The sequence below is a fragment of the Stomoxys calcitrans genome, chromosome 1 (genome assembly GCF_963082655.1).
Source record: "Stomoxys calcitrans chromosome 1, idStoCalc2.1, whole genome shotgun sequence".
Classification (NCBI taxonomy): Eukaryota; Metazoa; Arthropoda; class Insecta; order Diptera; family Muscidae; genus Stomoxys; species Stomoxys calcitrans.
This window is the reverse complement of record NC_081552.1, coordinates 57,559,786-57,580,318: the sequence shown is the minus strand read 5'-3', so window position 1 is coordinate 57,580,318 and position 20,533 is coordinate 57,559,786. Positions and strand designations below refer to the sequence as shown.

Sequence of the window (20,533 nt, the reverse complement as noted above, 5' to 3'; positions counted from 1 at the left end):
CCACGGATGACATTCGTAGATTCGTGCGTTGTTGTTGTTGTTGTAGCAGTGTGTTGTACACTGAAAAACCTCATCGGGCCAATGCGATACGTACAACCGGCTGCCATGGGATTGCACGATAATTTGTGATGGCTGTCCAGCGGAACGGAGATCACGGGTAAACAAATGGCTCCCTTCTAGCCTTTTCACTCTCGGGTCAATAAATTAACGTTTATCTAAGGAAAAAACCTCACAAGTATCTCCAGCATTTTTTATTTAAGAACAATTGTTTTCCTAAGCAAGCAAATAAAAAACCGGACAAAATAAAAATCAGTTGTTGTTCTGAAAATTTCACTGGATGTCGTTTGCGTACTTTTGCTTGCAAATTGTTTAAAGAGAGTAAAATGGCTTACTCTCCATCAAATTTTTATTGACAAATTTTTACTAGAAAGGTTTCAGTTTTATTTAATTGTTTCTGTTTTATTTAATCCGTCTGTCCGTTCTTGTGTTGAAATCACGCTACAGGGTTTTAAAATGACGATAACAAGCTGAAACTTTGCACAGATATTTTTTTTTTTGTTCATAGGCAGGTTAAGTTTGAATATGGGTTATATCGAACTATATCTTGATATAGACCGATCTTTCGATTAAAGGTTTTTGGCCCATTAAAGCCACATTAATTATCCGATTTCGCTAAAATTTTTTTGCGTTAAGCTCCTCGACTTTCTTATTGAATATGGTCAAGATCGGGCTATATTTGGATATAGCCGCCATATAGACTGATCTTCCGATTTATGGTCTTGACCCCATAAAAGGCGTATTTATTATCCGATTTGGCTGAAATTTAGCACAAAGTCCTATATTAGGCTTTCTGACATCCGCTCCCTATATGGTTCAAACGGGATGACTAGATTAGTATACCCCCATCCCATGGTGCTGGGTATAAAAACGTCATGTTTTCCCGTAAAATTGTGCAGGCGAATAGTACGTTTACGCTCGTTTGTTTTTTCAAAAAAAAAAAAAACAAGTAAAAGCGTGCTAAGTTCGGCCGGGCCGAATCTTATATACCCTCCACCATGGATCGCATTTGTCGAGTTCTTTTCCCGGCATCTCCTCTTAGGCAAAAAAGGATATAAGAAAAGAGTTGCTCTGCTATTAAAACGATATCAAGATATGGTCCGGTTCGGACCACAATTAAATTATATGTTGGAGACCTGTGTAAAATTTCAGCCAATTCGTATAAGAATTGCGCCCATTGGGGCTCACGAAATAAAATAGAGAGAACGATTTATATGGGATCTGTATCGGGCTATAAACCGATTCAGACCATAATAAACACGTTTGTTGATGGTCATGAGAGGATCCGTCGCACAAAATTTCAGGCATATCGGATAATAATTGCGACCTCTAGGGGTCAAGAAGTCAAGATCCCAGATCGGTTTATATGACAGCTATATCAGGTTATGAACCGATTTGAACCTGATTTGACACTATGTAGTTGAAAGTAAAAATAAAATACGTCATGCAAAATTTCAGCCAAATCGGATAGGAATTGCGCCCTCTAAAAGCTCAAGAAGTCAAATCCCCAGATCGGTTTATATGGCAGCTATATCAGGTTATGGACCGATTTAAACCATACTTGGCACAGTTGTTGGGTATCATAACAAAACACGTCGTGCGAAATTCCATTCCATTCGGATAAGAATTGCGCCCTCTGGAGGCTCAAGAATTCAAGACCCAAGATCGGTTTATATGACAGCTATATCAGGTTATGGATCGATTTGAACCATACTTGGCACAGTTGTTGGATATCATAACAAAACACGTCGTGCGAAATTTCATTCTGATCGGATAAGAATTGCGCACGCTAGAGGCTCAAGAAGTCAAGACCCAAGATCGGTTTATATGGCAGCTATATCAGGTTATAGACCGATTTGAACCATACTTGGCAGAGTTGTTGGATATCATAACAAAACACGCCGTGCAAAATTTCATTCCAATCGGATAAAAATTGCGCACTCTAGAGGCTCAAGAAGTCAAGACCCAAGATCGGTTTGTATGGCAGCTATATCAAAACATGGACCGATATGGCCCATTTACAATACCAACCGACCTACACTAATAAGAAGTATTTGTGCAAAATTTCAAGCGGCTAGCTTTACTCCTTCGGAAGTTAGCGTGCTTTCGACAGACAGACAGACGGACGGACGGACGGACGGACAGACGGACGGACATGGCTAGATCGACATAAAATTTCACGACGATCAAGAATATATATACTTTATGGGGTCTCAGACGAATATTTCGAGTAGTTACAAACAGAATGACGAAATTAGTATACCCCCCATCTTATGGTGGAGGGTATAAAAAAACCGCTGTTTTTAATAAAAAAAAGTTCGAGGACGCCAATTGCTGCTAGGAACCCTGCAGTAGAAATTTGGAACTGTTCAATAACAAAGCAAATAAAACACTTACGCTCTTTCCTCCTGGCAAATAATGTACGCGAAAACACTTAGTGCCACCGGGAAAATTGGGAAAACAACGTTAAGAGAATAGCATTCAAAAAACATGAAAGCCCATATTCACAAAACTTTATGAGTTGTCAAATAAACCTACTTTAAAGCTGAATTAAGTTTTGTGAATATGGGCATAAATGTTTAATTTGGTTGGATTTTTATATTTCTGTAGTAATAATGACAAATAAATAATGCAAAATTGGAAAGAAATTATAACCAGCACCAGTTCGAAATATGAAAAATTTTGGCTGTGACTAACACATTCTTCATAAAGGCATTTACCAAGAAGACGCTGGAATTCTACAATCTTTGAATATGAAGCTATCGGGCAGAAAGTTGGTTTAAATTACCGGTCGACACAGAATCATTTTTTGATTTAATTAAGCTCTGTCTGCCCGTCCGTCCGTCTGTCTCTCAATTATAATTTGTGTACAAAGTACAGTTCGCAATTTTCATCCGATCGTCTTCAAATTTGGAACGCTACGTTGCAAATGTTGGTGGAAATCTGTTCAATTTGGATAAAGCTTTCGTATATATATTTTTGCGATGAGGACTAATAGTGCAATAACGTGTTTAACCGATTGAAATGAAATTTGGCACAAAGGATTCCCTTATGATATTCCCCAAAATTGCTGTTTAATTTCATAGAAATCGGTTCATATTCAAATATAGCCCCCATATATATGTATCAACCGAATTTCACTTTTAGAGCCTTTTCAGCGTATTTCTTAACAGTTATTCTCTAAATTTTGGCTAAAATTTTGTTAAAATGTTAAATATAGTTCTCATATATATTTTCGTCCGATTTTGACTAATATTGCAATAATTTTATCATTTGTCTTATGACTTTTCTGACCACTGGCAAATTTCATAGAAATCTTTTCAGATTAAGATAGAGCTCCCATATATATGTATCTCCCGATTTTCATTTTTAAGGTCTTTGCTAACGCATTTTCAACCGATTTTCTCAATACTTTGCACTACGATTTTTTCCATAACTCCCACAATACGTCAGTATATTGGTCGAAATTCTCGACCTCGCCCGACTTGAGCCCGTCTTTACTTGTCACATAAGTCCGCTGAAATGTATAACTGCTTTCTGTGTACAGAATTTGAACACCATATATTTTTGTAAAATTCAAAAAAATACGTCTGTATTATGAGGCCAGCGGCACCACCTGATGTATATTACTAAAGCCAGTACATGATTTTAAGTAGGCATTATGCTCTTTCTCTGCCCTATACCACCACTGTGGTACATGATGTTATAACTTTGTACATTTGTTTCCAACGCTAAGAAGTAGAAGAGCTAGACCCATTGATAAGTATACCGATCGGCTAAGAATCACTTCCGGATTCGATTAAGCTATACCCGTCTGTCTGTCCATCTACAAAGTATATGCCGCATTTGTAGTGCGATTGTCATTAAATTTAGCACAAGTTATTTTTTCAGTCCAATGACGAACGCTATAAATTTCGAACAGAATTGGATTAGATCAAGATATAGCTCCCATATATTACATTCATCCGACATCGCCTTTAAGGCCTTAGTAGTCACAATTTTGTTCTGGTCTTTACAAAAATTTGCATGAGATGTTTTTTTTTTGACGTCCCAATATGTTTAAAAAATCAATTTTTTAAAGACAAAATTACAAAACCTTTTTCTGTGGACACAACTTCCATAACATTTTTTCTAAATATAAAGTAAATTTTTTCTAAAGTCACAACTTCTTTGAAAAATTGTCCCAACACAACATTTTTCTCAGGCCCGGCGTCCACTAAATTATTTTTTCCAATGACAAAATTTTAATGAATTTTTTCTGAAGCCAAATTTGAATGAAATTCGGTTTTATATGAAACTTCAGGAAAAATTTCCCTAAAAAAATGTTTCTAAAGACAAAATTTCAAAACAAAAACATAACGAAAGACAAAATTTTAAAAAACGAAAGATGAAAGATGAAATTTTAATAATATTTTTTCTAAAGACAAAATTTCAATAATATTTTTTAAAGACAAAATTTCAAAAAAATCACTGAAAACAAGATAAGATTTTTCTTAAAACAACATTTCAAAAATAATTTCACAAAAAAAAAATTCAATGTATTTTTTTCTTAATATAAAACCCCAAAGAAATGTTTCTAAAGGCGAAATTGGTCTGCCTGATCCTCAAATTAAAGACAAAACTTCAATTTTCTTTAATAACAAAATTCTATTACATGTTTTTTAAAGATAAAATTTCAGGGAATTTTTATTTGATGACAAAATTTTAATGAAAATTTCTCTGAGAAAACATATCAGTGAAAAATTCTAAAATAAATTTTAAATTTTTTTTATGCATTTTTCACCGGATTATGACGAAAGGTGGTTATATGTAATACCCGACGTGGTGGATATCCACAATTCGGCCCGGGCGAATTTAGCGCTGACATTTTACACAGATTTCCAACATATAATTTAATTGTGATCCAAACCGGACCACATCTTGATATCGCTCTAATAGCAGAGCAAATATTTTCTTATATATTCTTTTTTGCCTAAGAAGAGATGCCGGGAAAAGAACTCAACAAATGCGCTCCATGGTGAAGGGTATATAAGATTCGGCACGGCCGAACTTAGCACGCTTTTTCTTGTTCTAATTGTCAAGGAAATGTTTTCTAAAGACAAAAATTTAAATAAATTGTCTCAAGACAATACTTTGCCCAGTCTTGGGTCTCAAAATTATTGTTATACCCTCCACCATATGAAGAGGGGTATACTAATTCTGTCATTCTGTTTGTAACACCTCGAAATATGCGTCTAAGACCTCATTAAGTATATATATTCTTGATCGTCATGACATTTTAAGTCGATCTCGCCATGTCCGTCCGTCTATCGAAAGCACGCTAACTTTCGACGGAGTAAAGCTAGGCGCTTGAAATTTTGCAAAAATACTTCTTATGAGTGTAGATCGGTTGGGCTTGAAAATGGGTCAAATCGGTCCATGTTTTCATATAGCTGCCATATAAACCGATCTTGGGTCTTGACTTTTGGAGCCTCTAGAGGGCGCAATTCTTATCCAATTTGGCTGAAATTTTGCACATAACTCTGGGGAATGGCTTCCGACAACTGTGCCAAGTATTGTCTTAAGCACAATCTGATATAGCCCCCATACAAACCGATCTCCCGATTAGACATCTTGAGCTTCTAGAGGACGCAATTCTTATACGATTTGTTTGACATTTTGCTTATGTCGTTTTGGTTTGACTGAAAACATTACTCTGGGGAACGGCTTCCGACAACTATGCCAAGTATTGTCTTAAGCATAACCTGATATAGCCGATCCCCCGATTAGACTTCTTGAGCTCCTAGCGCACGCAACTCTTATCCGATTTGGTTACAAATTTGCTTATGTCGTTTTGGTTTGACTGGAAAGTGGATCCGGACTGTGCCAAGCATGGTTCTAATCGATTGATAACCTGATATAGCTGCCATATAAACCGATCTCCCAATTTGACACTCTGAGCCACTGGTGTGCGCAATTTTTACTAGATTTGTCTGAAGATGGTATTTTTTTATGACTTCTAACAGCTATGACAGATACGGTCCATATCGGCCAATAACTTGATTTAGCTCATATACATATTGAAAATGTCATTCAAAGAACTCTACAAATTCGATCCATGGTGGAGGATATTAAGATTCGGCCCGGGCGAACTTAGCATGCTTTTACTTGTTCTAACTACAACATTTTAATAATTTTTTTAAGACAAAATTAAAAAAAAAATTAAAAGCGTGCAATGTTTGCCCGGGCCGAATCTTATATACCCTCCACCATGGATCGCATTTGTCGAGATCTTTTAAAGAGTTGCTATGATATTGGAGCTATTATATCAAGTTATCGTCCGATTCGGACCATAATTGAACTGAATGTTGGAGACAATAGTAGAAGTCGTTGTGTAAACTTTCGGCCAATTCGAATAACAATTGCGCCCTTTAGGGGCTCAAGAAGTAAAATAGGGAGATCGGACCGATTCAGACCATATTTGCCACGTATATTGAAGGTCATGGTTGAAGGTTGAAGTCGTTGTACAAAATTTCGGATAATAATTGCGACCTCCGAAGTAAAAATCCCAGATCGGTTTATATGGCAGCTATATCAAGTAATGGACCAACTAAAACCATATTTGACACAGTTGTTGAAAGTCGTAACAAACCACTTCTTGCAAATCTTGCCAAATCGGATAAGATAGTGGCTCAAGAAGTCAAGATTCAAGATCGGTTTATATGGCAGCTATATCAGGTTATGGACTGATTTAAAACCATACTTAGCATAGTTGTTGGAAGTCATAACAAAACCCCTCATACAAAATTTGAGCCAAATCGGATAGAAATTGCGCCCTCTAGAGCCTCAAGAACTCAAAACCCCAGATCGGTTCATTTGACAGCTATATCAGGTAATTAACCGTTTTGAACCACACTTAAGACACTTGTTGTAAATCATAACAAAACACCTCATGCTAAATTTTAGCCAAATCGGGTAAGAATTGCGCCCTCTAGAGGCTCAAGAAGTCAAAATCCCAGATCAGTTTATATGACAGCTATATCAAAACATGGACCGATATAGCCCATTTACAATCCCAACCGAGATCGATTTAAAATGTCATGACTATTATGTATTTGGATCTATTGGCAGCTCTACTCACAAACTGTTTTGTCACAATATGGCATCTCATATTTTATTATTGTATTCTTGTCTTAGTTATGGGGTGTTTGGGCAACTGTGAACTCATCCAGACGTAATTTTGTATTTATCTTGGAAAAATTCAATAATTCATAAATTTTTCGGAAAAGCACTAATTTAACAGGCATCTAAAGTGCAGATTTTTGCAAATAAGATGCCTGGCTTGTTACCATTGGACATGGACTTTGATGTAGCGGAGGAGGGTGAAAATACAAAAGGTGAAAATACAAACAACCTGAGCGCGCAAATAAATGCAACGAAGAGGCAGCATAAGGAGAATGCAGCGAATCAAAGCGACATTGAAGTCCCCGATCTTCGGGAAAGATTAAAGAGACATAAGCAGACGGACGACAACCCATTTGGCATTCTAAGTGTACTTTCCCAAGTGGATTTTGCATCGACATCTACTGCAGCAAATGAAGACACCCAGGCCAACGATGGCAATAAAAACAACAACAACAACGACGGTGAAACCAAACCAAAATGGTGTCCACCAATTTTTATTTTCAACGTTAACATCAAGGCGCTTGTTGACTCCTTAAGGGAAACCATACCTAAATTCTTATTTAAGGTAAAGAATATGAATAAGAATAAAAGTAAGATATTTTTCGCTGATCCGTCCGTTCACTTATCAATGATGGCCCATTTGAGGGAAAAGGGCATTCATTCTTACTCATTCACACCAAAGGAATTGAAACAGCTTTCCTTTATTTTGCGGGGTCTCACAGCAAGTACTGAAATAAAGGATATAAAGGAAGAATTGGATGAAATTGTCCCGAACACTGTAACAAATGTTGCAATCTATAAAACTCAAAGAAACAGTAATACTGGCCTTTTATTGGTATCCTTATTTCCTGGTAAGGGCCTGTCCAATTGTGGTGAGGTGGGACGCCCGGCGAACTGGCGGGGATGTCCAGCGTATAAGAAACATGTTGCTGCCCGTCAGAAAAGAGTAGCCAAGGCAATTGAGGAGAAATCTCTTGCTAGGAACAATGTAACTAGGGCGGTAGGCTTGTCTGTGATAACTCCTGGCCACACATTTTCCAACCTTTTTAATTCACGTCCTGCACAGAACACTGTTCAGCAACAGAGACCACCTGTCATTGACCAATTCTTGAAATTAGCTTCTCTATTTCTGGAACCTATTAAATAAAGTGCGAGTTAATTATGGACCATAGGCTCATAAAGTTTCTGACTTACAATGTACGATCTCTAGTTGATACTAGTCGTCAAATCGACCTTAAAAACTGCCTGCAACGGAATAAAATAGACTTCGGCTTCATTCAGGAGTGTCACCTGAAAGGAAATAGAAAAGCAAAATTAGATGGATACAATTTCATTCATAATAACTGTTCAGTCGGAGTTGGTATTGCTATTAGAAATACGATACAATATAATCGAATATTTTTGAATGACGTTGGGATAATTACTGCGCTGGCACAAATAGAGTTTGCAAATGATGACACCCGTGGTAGATTTTTAATTGGATCAATTAATGTGCCTTGCAATTACACTCCGCAAAGATTCGAGGCTGATCTAAACAAGTTATTGCAACTGTGTGGAAATTTTGATGGTTATATATTGGGTGGTGATTTGAACTCGAAAAGTCCTGTATGGGGTGATTTACTTGAAAACTTGAATGGCAAACTATTACGAAAGTGGCTTGAAGATAACAGCCTGGACGTTTATCGGCTATGTGACTCCTCACCTTCCTACCCAAATGGCTCTTCGTTTCTGGACCACTTTCTGATCAGCCCACATCTGCTGAACAGGAACAACATTTGAGATCACCACTTTACCCTCTTTTTCGGACCATTTCCCAATTAGACTATCTCTCCGTGTAAATCGGCAGGAACTCTTGAGGGCTCCACGAACATGTACGTCATATAAAGACACAAATTGACCCAATTTTATCCAGGATAAGGACTCTGAATCCTCTCGCATTATGCCTCTTTTTACTTCCAATCTTGAAAATCACGAGATTGATACTTTAATTGGTGATTTCAAAGCATCTTTTAATTCAATTCATAATGCCCATACTAAACAAAGCCTTTTCCAAGCATATAAATTCCCACTTTCGGAAAAAGCGAAAAAATTGTATAAAATTAAACATCTATGGCAGAAAAAATAAAAAAAAAAAAATATTTCAACGGACGGGGAACCGTTTAAGCACTGAGTATGCCGTATTATCTGTCAAGATGGAACAGGCTGATCATTTCAACAAGAGATTGCAGAATATTAAACCAAGTCCATCCGCTTTCAAACAAATTTATGAACTTACTGGGAAAAATAAATCACCATTTTGCCAGCAAATTGTCCGAAACGATAGCATACTCACCAACAGCTCCGATATTGCACACCAATTCCAAGAATTTTATTCAGAAACTTTCCGAAAAAGACTGCCTTTGCACCCAGTTACAGATTTACATTCGAGAATATCAGACTGTATAAATGTCATTCCTCGCCATATTTATACCTTTAGCGATGAATTCAACGCAATCCACAACCAAGATAATTTCCACTTTACGAATGCTGAAAGAGTCAAGGACATTATTCAATGTATGAATAATAAGAAATCTAGCGGTTTAGACGGAATTTCCAACTTTGTACTGAGAAAATTCCCGGACTCAACCATAAAACTACTCACATTGATTTTCAATCACTGTATAAACAATGGCTACTTTCCGTCGGATTGCAAAGTTGCAAAGATAATTCCAATCAAAAAGAAAACTGATTGTATGATTCCGTCCGATTATCATTCGATTTCCCTCTTATCCAATATTGGGAAAGTATTTGAGCTCGTCCTAAAAGAAAAGATTGAAAACGGTTATGTTATTGAACCCTTACCTCAGTTCCAGTTCGGCTTCAGGAAAGCGCATTTTACCCAGCATGCACTGCTTAAATTTCATCATGACATCTCTATCAATCTACGCAATCAATCATGCACTTTTGCTATATCACTTGATATAGAAAAAGCATTTGACTCAGTCTGTCATTTGGGCATTTTATATAAACTTATTCAGTTGGAGACTGATCCCCACATTGTGAAGATTTTGGCCAATTACTTCACAAACAGACGATTTTGTGTCGATATACAAGGTACAACATCTGCCTTAGGAGCCGTCGAAAGTGGAGTACCACAAGGTACTCCACTTCTTTTCAATATATTTCTTCATGACTTTCCTCATGCAGCACAAGATTCGCAGGCCATTTTATATGCGGATGACTGTCTTATCTATGCCCATGATATATCTCCAGAAATCGCCTTTGAAAAAGCATCTGCACACCTGAGACTCATTAACGAGTATTATGACAAGTGGGGCATTAGAATTAACGCTGCCAAATCTCATGCGATTTGTATCAGGAACGCCTCTGGCAAATGTCCAAGATTCGTGGTACCCCAGAGTAAAACACTTAACCTGTCTCTGAATGGCGTCATAATTCCTGTTGAATCCAAAATTAAATATCTTGGCATTACATTTGACAAGATGTTAAAGTTCAACATGCATGCCAGACAAGTACTGCAAAAGACGAGAAGAATTTTGGAGTCATTTTCATATATACTAAATAGTAAATACTTGCCGCAGTCCTCTAAACTACTGCTCTATAAGGTGGCTATTAGACCAGTGCTAATCTACGGCTTTCCAATTTGGTTCACCATCTCCCCCACTGTGGCCAAAGAATTGGAAATCTGTGAGAAAAGTCCTGAGAAAATGTGTGAACAAACATTATCAAAATCGCACAAAAAGATATGCAAATACTTACATCTACAATTTCTCAGGTATTGAACCTCTATGCTCCTATGGGTTAAGGCTCCAAAAAACTTTCATTGAAAAGCTAGCCACGCATGAAAATGACCTAATGAAGGAAATTTATCAATTAGAGAAAAATTCAACATGGGCTGTTCAGCTTACCTGTCCCCAGTGGCCATAATAATTGTAAACATTGGCAACGATTCAGCCCACCTCAGCATAAGAGAATTTTTCAACAAGACATCTGTTAGAACACATCGTGGATGAGAAATGATTAAACGATATGTTAATATTTTATAATTAATAATAATATATAGTAGTATATAATACTATATGATAGTATATAATAGTATATAATAACATATAATTTATAGTATTTTTATATGTATTCTAAATACTCATAATGAGCCTAGCTCAATTCGTTTTACGTACTGAACTCCAAAAACCAAATAGTATATAACATGTTCAAATGTTCTGTCCATTGCAATATATGTTCTGTCCTTTTAAATATATACATACAAGCCTGTGATATTTACATTTACATTTATAAACTGGTTATCCATGTCGCTCTGTAAGCTATTGTTATTAACAGAATATTGTTATCTCGTTATAGTTGTTGTCTAGTTATAAGTAAATTTTTGTATTAACAGACACTCTTTGCTCTGTAAGCAACTGTAAAGGCCGAGAGCAAGCCTTTTTGATTTTTCACTTTGTTTTGATATCCATATTCATATCTATTCAATTCATTGCAAAGCACGTAGCCAAGTATCCATATCATCGTGTATTGGAACGAGACAATAATATTGTAGTTCCGAATATAATTTTTTTTTTTTGTTATCGATAAGTAGTACATACAAATGTAATCGAAAAAGAAGAAGACTCAAATAAACACACACTTAATCACTTGTCTTAGTTGGGACACATGTAATCTATCTAAATTAAACTGTATTAAAGTAGAAACAAGTAAAAGGATAAAGGATATAAGAAAAGATTTGCTCTGCCGCCCGGTTTGGACCACAATTAAATTATATGTTGAAGACCTGTGTAAAATGTCAGCCAATTCGAATAAGAATTGCGCCCTTTGAGGGCTCAAGAAGTAAAATAGAGAGATCGATTTATATGGGAGCTGTATCGGGCTATAGACCAATTCAGACCATAATAAACACGTATGCTGATGGTCATGAGAGAATCCGTCGTACAAAATTTCATGCAAATCGGATAATAATTGCGACCTCTAGAGGCTCAAGAAGTTAAGATCCCAGATCGATTTATATGGCAGCTATATAAGGTTATGAACCGATTTGAACCTTATTTGACATAGTTGTTGAAAGTAACAATGAAAAACGTCTTGCAAAATTTCAGCCAAATCGGATAGGAATTGCGCCCCCTAGAAGCTCAAGAAAATAAGTCCCCAGATCTGTTTATATGACAGCTATATAAGGTTATGAACCGATTGGAACCATACTTGGCACAGTTGTTGGATATCATAACAAAATACTACGTGCAAAATTTCATTCCAATCGGATAAGAATTGCGCACTCTAGAGGTTCACAAAGTCAAGACTCAAGATCGGTTTATATGGCAGCTATATCAGGTTATAGACCGATTTAAACCATACTTGGCACAATTGTTGGATATCATAACAAAATACGTGGTGCAAAATTTCATTCCAATCGGATAAGAATTGCGCACTCTAGAGGCTCAAGAAGTCAAGACCCCAGATCTGTTTATATGACAGCTATATCAGGTTATGGACCGATTTGATCCATACTTGGCACAGATGTTGGATATCATAACAGAACACGTGGTGCAAAATTTCATTCCAATCGGGGCTAGAGGCTCAAGAAGTCAAGACCCAAGATCGGTTTATATGGCAGCTATATCAGGTTATGAACCGATTTGAACCATACTTGGCACAGTTATTGGATATCATAGCAAAACACGTCGTGCAAAATTTCATTTCAATCGGATAAGAATTGCGTACTCTAGAGGCTCAAGAAGTCAAGACCCAAGATCGGTTTATATGGCAGCTATATCAGAACATGGTCTGATATGGCCCAATTACAATACCAATCGACCTACACTAATATGAGGTATGTATTTGTGCAAAATTTCAAGCAGCTAGCTTTACTCCTTCGGAAGTTAGCGTGCTTTCGACAGACAGACGGACGGACGAACGGACGGTCGGACGGATGGACATGGCTAGATCGACATAAAATGTCGCGACGATCAAGAATATATATACTATATGGGGTCTCAGACGAATATTTCGAGTAGTTACAAACAGAATGGCGAAATTAGTATACCCCCCATCCTATGGTGGAGGGTATAAAAAATTATAAAACAAACAACATTTTGCAGCAGAAGCAAGAGACAATAAGTTTCGCCAATAGTGTATTGTAACATATGTGTCGTAGTAATGAAAAATGCAGTTTCCAAAACATCCCAGCTAGTGTGAACGGTTGAGAAGTTTTTCAAAACTACATAAGAAAAACGAGTCAATGCAGACATGGCATAAATTGTGATAAATAAACACAGCCCTGAATAATCTTCTTATATAGAAATTAATTTGTGTTTGTTCGTAGATTTGTTTGTTTGTTAGTTAGTTTGTTTGTTTGTATGTTTGTGTGTTCCTTATAGACTCAGAAACGGCTGAACTGATTTTCTTGAAATTTTCACAGATGGTACATATTGACCCCGTGGTGAAAATAAGGTACTACATTTTTTGATATCTGAAGGGGGGCGGACCCTCCCCCTTACCCTAATTTTCAGAAACGCCAGATCTCGGAGATGGGTGGTGCGATTTTAGCGAAATTTTATGTGCTCTCATATAATACCGTAAAAATAAAAAATTGGTATCCAAATTTCGGATGGGGTACCTAGGGGGGCTGCCCCACCCTAAACCTATCAAACATATATTTAGACCTATCACGACAATATGGGACTCAAATGAAAGGTATTTAGGATAAGAAAACGTATCTGATATCCAATTGTCGGCCCAAGTTCTAGGGGGACCACCTCAAGCCCCAAAACACCCCTAAATCGAACGTATTTACCGACCATAGCAATATGGGACTCAAATTGAAGGTATTTACGAGTAGAATACGAATCTGATATCCAAATGTGGGACCACGTTTCTGGGGGTCCACCCCTTCCCCAAAACACCCCCAAACAGGACTTATTTACTGACCATCTGAATATGGGGCTTAAATAAAAGGTATTTGGGTGTAGAATTTGAATCTGATATCTAAATATGGGACCAAGTGTTTGGGGGGCCGCCTCCCCAATGGGGACAAATTTACGACCATAGCAATATGGGGCTCAACTGAAAGGTCTTTGGAAGTAAAGCACGAATCTGATATCAATATTCGGGATAAGTGTTTATGGGGCCACCCCACCCCCCTAAAACCACCCAACTAGGAAGTATTTGCTGACTATTGCAATATGAGGCTCAAATAAGAGGGTTTTTAGAGTAGAACACGAATCCGATATAAATTTTCCAGACCAACTCACTGAGTGGCCGCCCATCCCTCAAAACACCCCCCCCAGCCGGTCATGTTTGCCGACTATGGAAATATGGGGCTCAAATTAAAGGAGTAGCCCACGTATCTGATATCAACATTTGGGGTCAACTGTCTAGCGGACGTCCCACCACCATAAACACACCCAAATAGGACGTTTGCTCACTAAGACAATCTGGGTCTAAAAGAGAGTGGAACTAAATATTCATAGTTTTTAGGACCAATACTCCAAACCGGACATATTTGCTGACTTTTGCAATAAGGAGTTTAAATGAGATTAGAAAACGAATTTGATATCCAATTTTGAGGGCAATGGCAATATGGGGCTTAAATAAATGATATATAGGCATATGAGAATAGAGCACGTGGCTGATATATTTTTAGGGCTTAGTGTTTGGAGGACCACCCCACTCCCCAAAACACCCCTAAATCGGGCATATTTACTGACCATGATATGGGGCTTAAATGAAAGGTATTGAGGGATAGAGCAAGAATTGTTAACCACTTTCGGGACCAATTTTCTGGGGGTCTACCCCTTTCCCAAAATAGCCCACAATCAACAATTTTTTAGTGACCATCGCAATATGGGGCTTAAATAAAGGTATTTGGAAGTAGAATACGAATTTGATATCCAAATGTAGGACCATGTATTTAGGGCATCACCCCTTTCTCAAAACACCCCCAAAGGGAAAAATTTTTTTGACCATGCAAATATGTGGCACAAATGAAAGGTATTTGAGATTAGAAAACGAATTTGATAACCTATTATGGGACCCTGTGTTTGGGGGACGCCTCATCCTGTAAACTCCTCTTCAGCCAATGGCAATATTGGGTTTAAATAAATGGTATTTCAGACAAGAGCACGATGCTGATATTTTTTCAGGGCCAAGTATCTGGGGGCCACCTCTCCCCCGAAAACACCACTAAATCAGACATCATGAGAATATCGGGCTGAAATGAAGTATTTTAAGAATGGAGTACACCTTACATCCAAACTTAAATTCGTATATTTGCAATAATTGGCCCACCTTCGTCTTCCTCGTGAACAGGCATATTTCAGGGTTCTCTGGGTAAACATTGAGACCTCTGGGTCTAGCCCAGTCATATGCCATATGCAAGACCCTTTCGGTCCTTCTGCATAGCTCGTTCGGATCCTTACCACTTAGAAGTATTATAACATCGTCTGCGCAGCAGACGGGTTCAAATTCCTCCTGTCCTACGTCGATTGAAAGCCTTCCAAACCAGTCATTTTATATTTTCCAACATCTTTCGATATTCGCCATATTGCCTATCCATTTGTCCTTTTGCTGACATATCAGCGGACTCATTCGATAGCATTTTTACCTTTTTCTTTTCACCCGAAATTATGAATGAATTTTCCTACTTTGAATCGTATGTCATTTCCTTCATCGTTGCGTTCACGTTGTTGCCACCCGTATTGATCTGAATATGAATAAAGCTTATAAAGTACAGTTATAATAAATAAACGTCAGAATCGTAATAAAAACAAACACGAAGAAAAACAAACATCGCACCGCATGGACGTAAATTAACATCTTCCTAAATTGCTAGTTTTCATGGACCACCAATTACTGCACAAGACATTGGATGCAAAATCCATTTCAAATTTGGTCTCATTTGTACAACAATCACAAATCATATGGTGCAACCCGCCATCTTGTCAAGCTGATCGACGAGTTATCAACACAGACAAAGAAATTAGTGTGCGTACAAGAGCAAAGAATAGGCGAGAAAGGACATAATAACAAAGAGAATGCGAACAAAAATTTTATATCTTAATACCGACTTTTTAAATCCGCCTTGGTTAAAATGCTGCATTCGACATGCCAACTTGCTTGAATCTAATCTGTGCCACTTTTACGATATTAGGAATGGTAATTTGCCAGTGTTCACTACAGAACGTTAAGTCCAACGACCGTATACGACCAAAACATACGGTCTGCATGTTTTGGTCGTATACGGTCTTTGGACTTAAACTTCTGTAGTGAACACTGGCAAACATAAGCAACTCTGCTGTACTAAACGTAACGGTATTTTCTTATATCGCATGTAACCTTTCTCACACACCCACACACCCTTCACTAATTGGAATGCATTTTTTGTCATTGACAGAATTCATTAAAATTTATTAAAAAAATTAATGCAAATCCTTTACAAATATAATGAGCATACAAGATGAAAGTTTTCCCTACGATGATTTGGAGATGTCACATAATTCAGGTCAAAAACATATGGTTGGAGGGGTTGGAGACGGCAATATTGAATGCGATCAAAAGAATGTGAATACAGAAGATGCCTACAATGACGTTTCAACATCTTCATCGTCTCGTCATCCCAATGACTCAACACATTCGTCCAACGAGGATGCACCGGAATCGGAGACAAGTGGAAAAACAAATGCAAGTGAACCTCAAGGTAAGTTGATGTGCTAAAATACATCAAGTGGTAAAATCTAATACAATCTGTTACCCGAAAATGAACTTTGAACAAAAATAGAAAGTTTATGGAGCTGATTCGTCAAAATTCCATACTCCCAAATAAGTGCTAATTTCTTTCCCAAATGTTTAACCTTTTTTTGATTTTGTGTCCCATTTTTCAGAAAATGATATGAAAAAGCATGAACATACTCGTAACAATCAAAGTAAATCGGTATCTTATCAGGACATTCATTCTGAATATACAAAACGTCGCTATAAACATGTGGAAAGCAAAGTTGGTCAATATATAGCCAATATGAAAGCTCAAGATGAGAAACGGCGCAATTCTCATAAATTTCAAAGACATCGTTCAATGCCTGAAACTCTTAGTGGTCCCCGATCTATAGAATCGGTACCCGAATTACGCAATTCATCAAAGAGACGTGGCATATTGCGACACAGCACCAATGATTTGGATGATATGCGTGACCAAGAATCAGTTATAAGCGATCACGATACTGAGAATTTCGATAATATAACAGCTACCACATCATCTTCGTCAAGGGAGTTGGGACAACAAGATGCTGGCATCTATTTGGACAAACTTACCTATGACCAACTACTAAGCGATAAGGAACGATGTGAGTACTTGGAAACAAAAATGGAAGAGAAGAAGGCAGAAAATTGGCGTCTTAAGCAAAATCTGGATACCATGCGCATTGAGTACACTTTGTGTAAGGACAAACTTAAACAAATTAATCAAAATCAAAGATTGTCCGGACAGTTTGGTATAATGGGAAATGCTTTAGGGCGATCTTCTCTGCAAAGTCTGTTCCATCAACAGGAGACTGCAGAAAAGGGAACACAAACGGAAAATATGCTGACTCCTTCGCCAGTACCACCGCTGTTGAATAGGCCAGAAATGTTTGACACCCCTCTTACACTAGACTCCAATAATAATTCGATGGATAATGCTGCGGTGGGAGCGTTGGCGCCAGCGCCAATTAAAGTAGCAAAAACCATAGCCACCATACAGCCATTATCCTTGAACTTTAGCACTATAATGGAACAGGACAATAGCCGTGGTGAATGTAGCATCAATAATACCATGTGTGAGTATTAACAAAAAGCAAGAAAATAATTTTTAAAACAAAAAACATTCACAAGTATAAATCATCCTTTAACTGCAGCCTACTTTAACTTAAAAATTAAAAAAAATATATACAAAAAATATTTTAAATTTTAATATTTTCTTCAATTTATGCCTCTTAAATAATATTTATTCTCTTTTAGGTTTCCTCCGCCAACGTTCAAACTCCATGGCAAATCGTCAAAAATCCACTCCCCTTGCTCTTGCCATCAACAATGCCTCCACTGTTAGCTCCAACAAAAACAACAGTTTAATACGTAACTCTGATTCTGCAATTGATATCGAAGTCATAGAATCCCCACGCAAACAACGTCAAAGTCGTCGTGAAGAGTTCATCTATTATGAGAAACATCCGCAACAGCGTTTCAGCACATTTCAGAAGAGCCGTCGTAACCCAGTTGCCAACAATAGCCAGAGTGAAGCAGAGACTTCTTATTCTGCAATAGAGTTAACCAACTCCCAGCCTAGTTGTGATGACAGTGGCGTAGGTGTTCCCAGAAAATCCCATAAACGCCATAGTCTACGTGCTCGTATGATGCGATTTTTTGGCGCATGCACCAAATGTGAAGATACCAATGTGTCTTTGGATACTGTAGACAATTCGCAACAAAGTTCAATGTCGCAGATTCCACTTTTGGAAAAAAGTAGGCCCAATCTTCGATAAAATTTGGCTTAAAAATAAGTTGTCTTGGGAAATAGTTTTGTTTTTATTTTATTTGTGATCTTTACTTATGTCTGCTTGGAGTTTGAAAGACTTTTGTTAGGGAAAGTTTTTTTAAAACTTCATTTATCTGTGTATGTGTATGTTTCCCCTTCAGTTTTGAAACATTTGATTGTCTAGAATCCAAACTATGGTGTTGTCATGGTTTAGTTAGCCAAAGCTTTTGTAACTTTTTAAGCTGTCTGCTACGCGTTAGTTGGTTTTGTTCTTGGCCCAATTTTTTTTTTTATTTAGCTTCATTATTATATCAAATTTATTATTTTCTCATAACAAATTAATATATATATTATTTTTCAAAAATAAATTTTGTTTTGGCGCAAGCCTTACTCGATATTTGTATAAATTGATGGATTTGGTAAAATTTAAATGAAAGTTTTTGGCAATTTAATTTCAATGGTCGGTAAGGCCAGATCGACGAATCCTGAATTTCGTTTATTTGAGAAACAATGGTAGCTGCGAATCAAGTCTGAAGCTGCCGAAATAGAGCCACTCCACATCTGTCGCCTACTGTCCGTTAATTTTTGGGATCGGACCACCTCCCCATATTACTCACAATCGACCGACCACCCGGCTTTATAACTATCCGTGTCCGGCACGTGATATCTTAGGGATCTCAAGTTGGGGCGAAAAGTCGACTTGTAGACATTGATCAAAATTGCAGAAGTCGACTTTTTGACTTTTCTTTGAAAAGTAGACTTTTCGACTTTATCAAAAAGTCAGATTTTTTGCAAAATTTTCTAAATAAGATACTTCTATTTCCTACAAGTTTTTGTAAACTTTTGCCATCAATATGATAATTTCTTTGTATATTTGTAGAAGGGAAGTATTAGGAAAATTTTTAAATACATAATTGGCCCATATGGCTGGTATTCTTTTCTAAATTTCAAATGTTTGCACATTCCCGCTTATTATACCCACCACCGAAGGATGGGGGTATATTCATTTTGTCATTCCGTTTGCAACACATCGAAATATCCATTTCCGACCCTATAAAGTATATATATTCTTGATCAGCGTAAAAATCTAAGACGATCTAGGCATGTCCGTCCGTCTGTCTGTTGAAATCACGCTACAGTCTTTAAAAATAGAGATATTGAGCTGAAACTTTGCACAGATTCTTTTTCTGTCCATAAGCAGGTTAAGTTCGAAGATGGGCTATATCGGACTATATCTTGATATAGCCCCCATATAGACCGATCCGCCGATTTATGGTCTTAGGCCCATAAAAGCCACATTTATTATCCGATTTTGCTGAAATTTAGGGCAGTGGATTGTGTTAGGCCCTTCGACATCCTTCGTGAATTTGGCCTTGATCGGTCCAGATTTGGATATAGCTGCCATATAGACCGATCCTCCGATTTAGGGTCTAAGGCCCATAAAAGCCACATTTTTTATCCGATTTCGCTGAAATTTGGAACAGTGAGTTGTGTAAGGCCCATCGACATTCATCGTTAATTTGGCTCAGATCGGTCCAGATTTGGATATAGCTGCCATATAGACCGATCCTCCGATTTATGGTGCTAGTCCCATAAAAGGCACATTTATTGTCCGATTTTGCTGAAATTTGGGACAGTGAGTTGTGTTAAGCCCCTTGACATACTTCTGCAATATCGTACAGATCGGCCAAGATTTAGATATAGCTGCCATATAGACCGATATCTAGGTTTTAGGTTTTGGGGCCATAAAAGACGCATTTATTGTCCGATGTCGCTGAAATTTGAGACAGTGAGTTTGGT

General features: G+C 37.4%; 1 protein-coding gene across 1 annotated transcript; it reads left to right on the top strand.

Moving 5' to 3' along the window:
* Positions 1-7,350: 7,350 nt before the first annotated feature.
* On the top strand, positions 7,351-19,130 carry LOC106090313 (protein swallow). Its single transcript, XM_013256470.2, has 4 exons — positions 7,351-7,433; positions 16,622-16,924; positions 17,109-18,038; positions 18,220-19,130. The coding sequence occupies exons 2-4, from the start codon at positions 16,672-16,674 to the stop codon at positions 18,738-18,740; spliced, it is 1,704 nt and encodes a 567-aa protein (XP_013111924.1). The 5' UTR covers positions 7,351-7,433; positions 16,622-16,671; the 3' UTR covers positions 18,741-19,130.
* Positions 19,131-20,533: the final 1,403 nt, after the last annotated feature.

Bases quoted from the DNA above. Each gene is read 5' to 3' on its own strand.
- LOC106090313 (XM_013256470.2), top strand. From the start codon at position 16,672: ATGAGCATACAAGATGAAAGTTTTCCCTACGATGATTTGGAGATGTCA. The intron at 16,925-17,108 runs GTAAGTTGATGT...CCCATTTTTCAG, and splicing joins AAATGCAAGTGAACCTCAAG to AAAATGATATGAAAAAGCAT. The intron at 18,039-18,219 runs GTGAGTATTAAC...ATTCTCTTTTAG, and splicing joins TAGCATCAATAATACCATGT to GTTTCCTCCGCCAACGTTCA.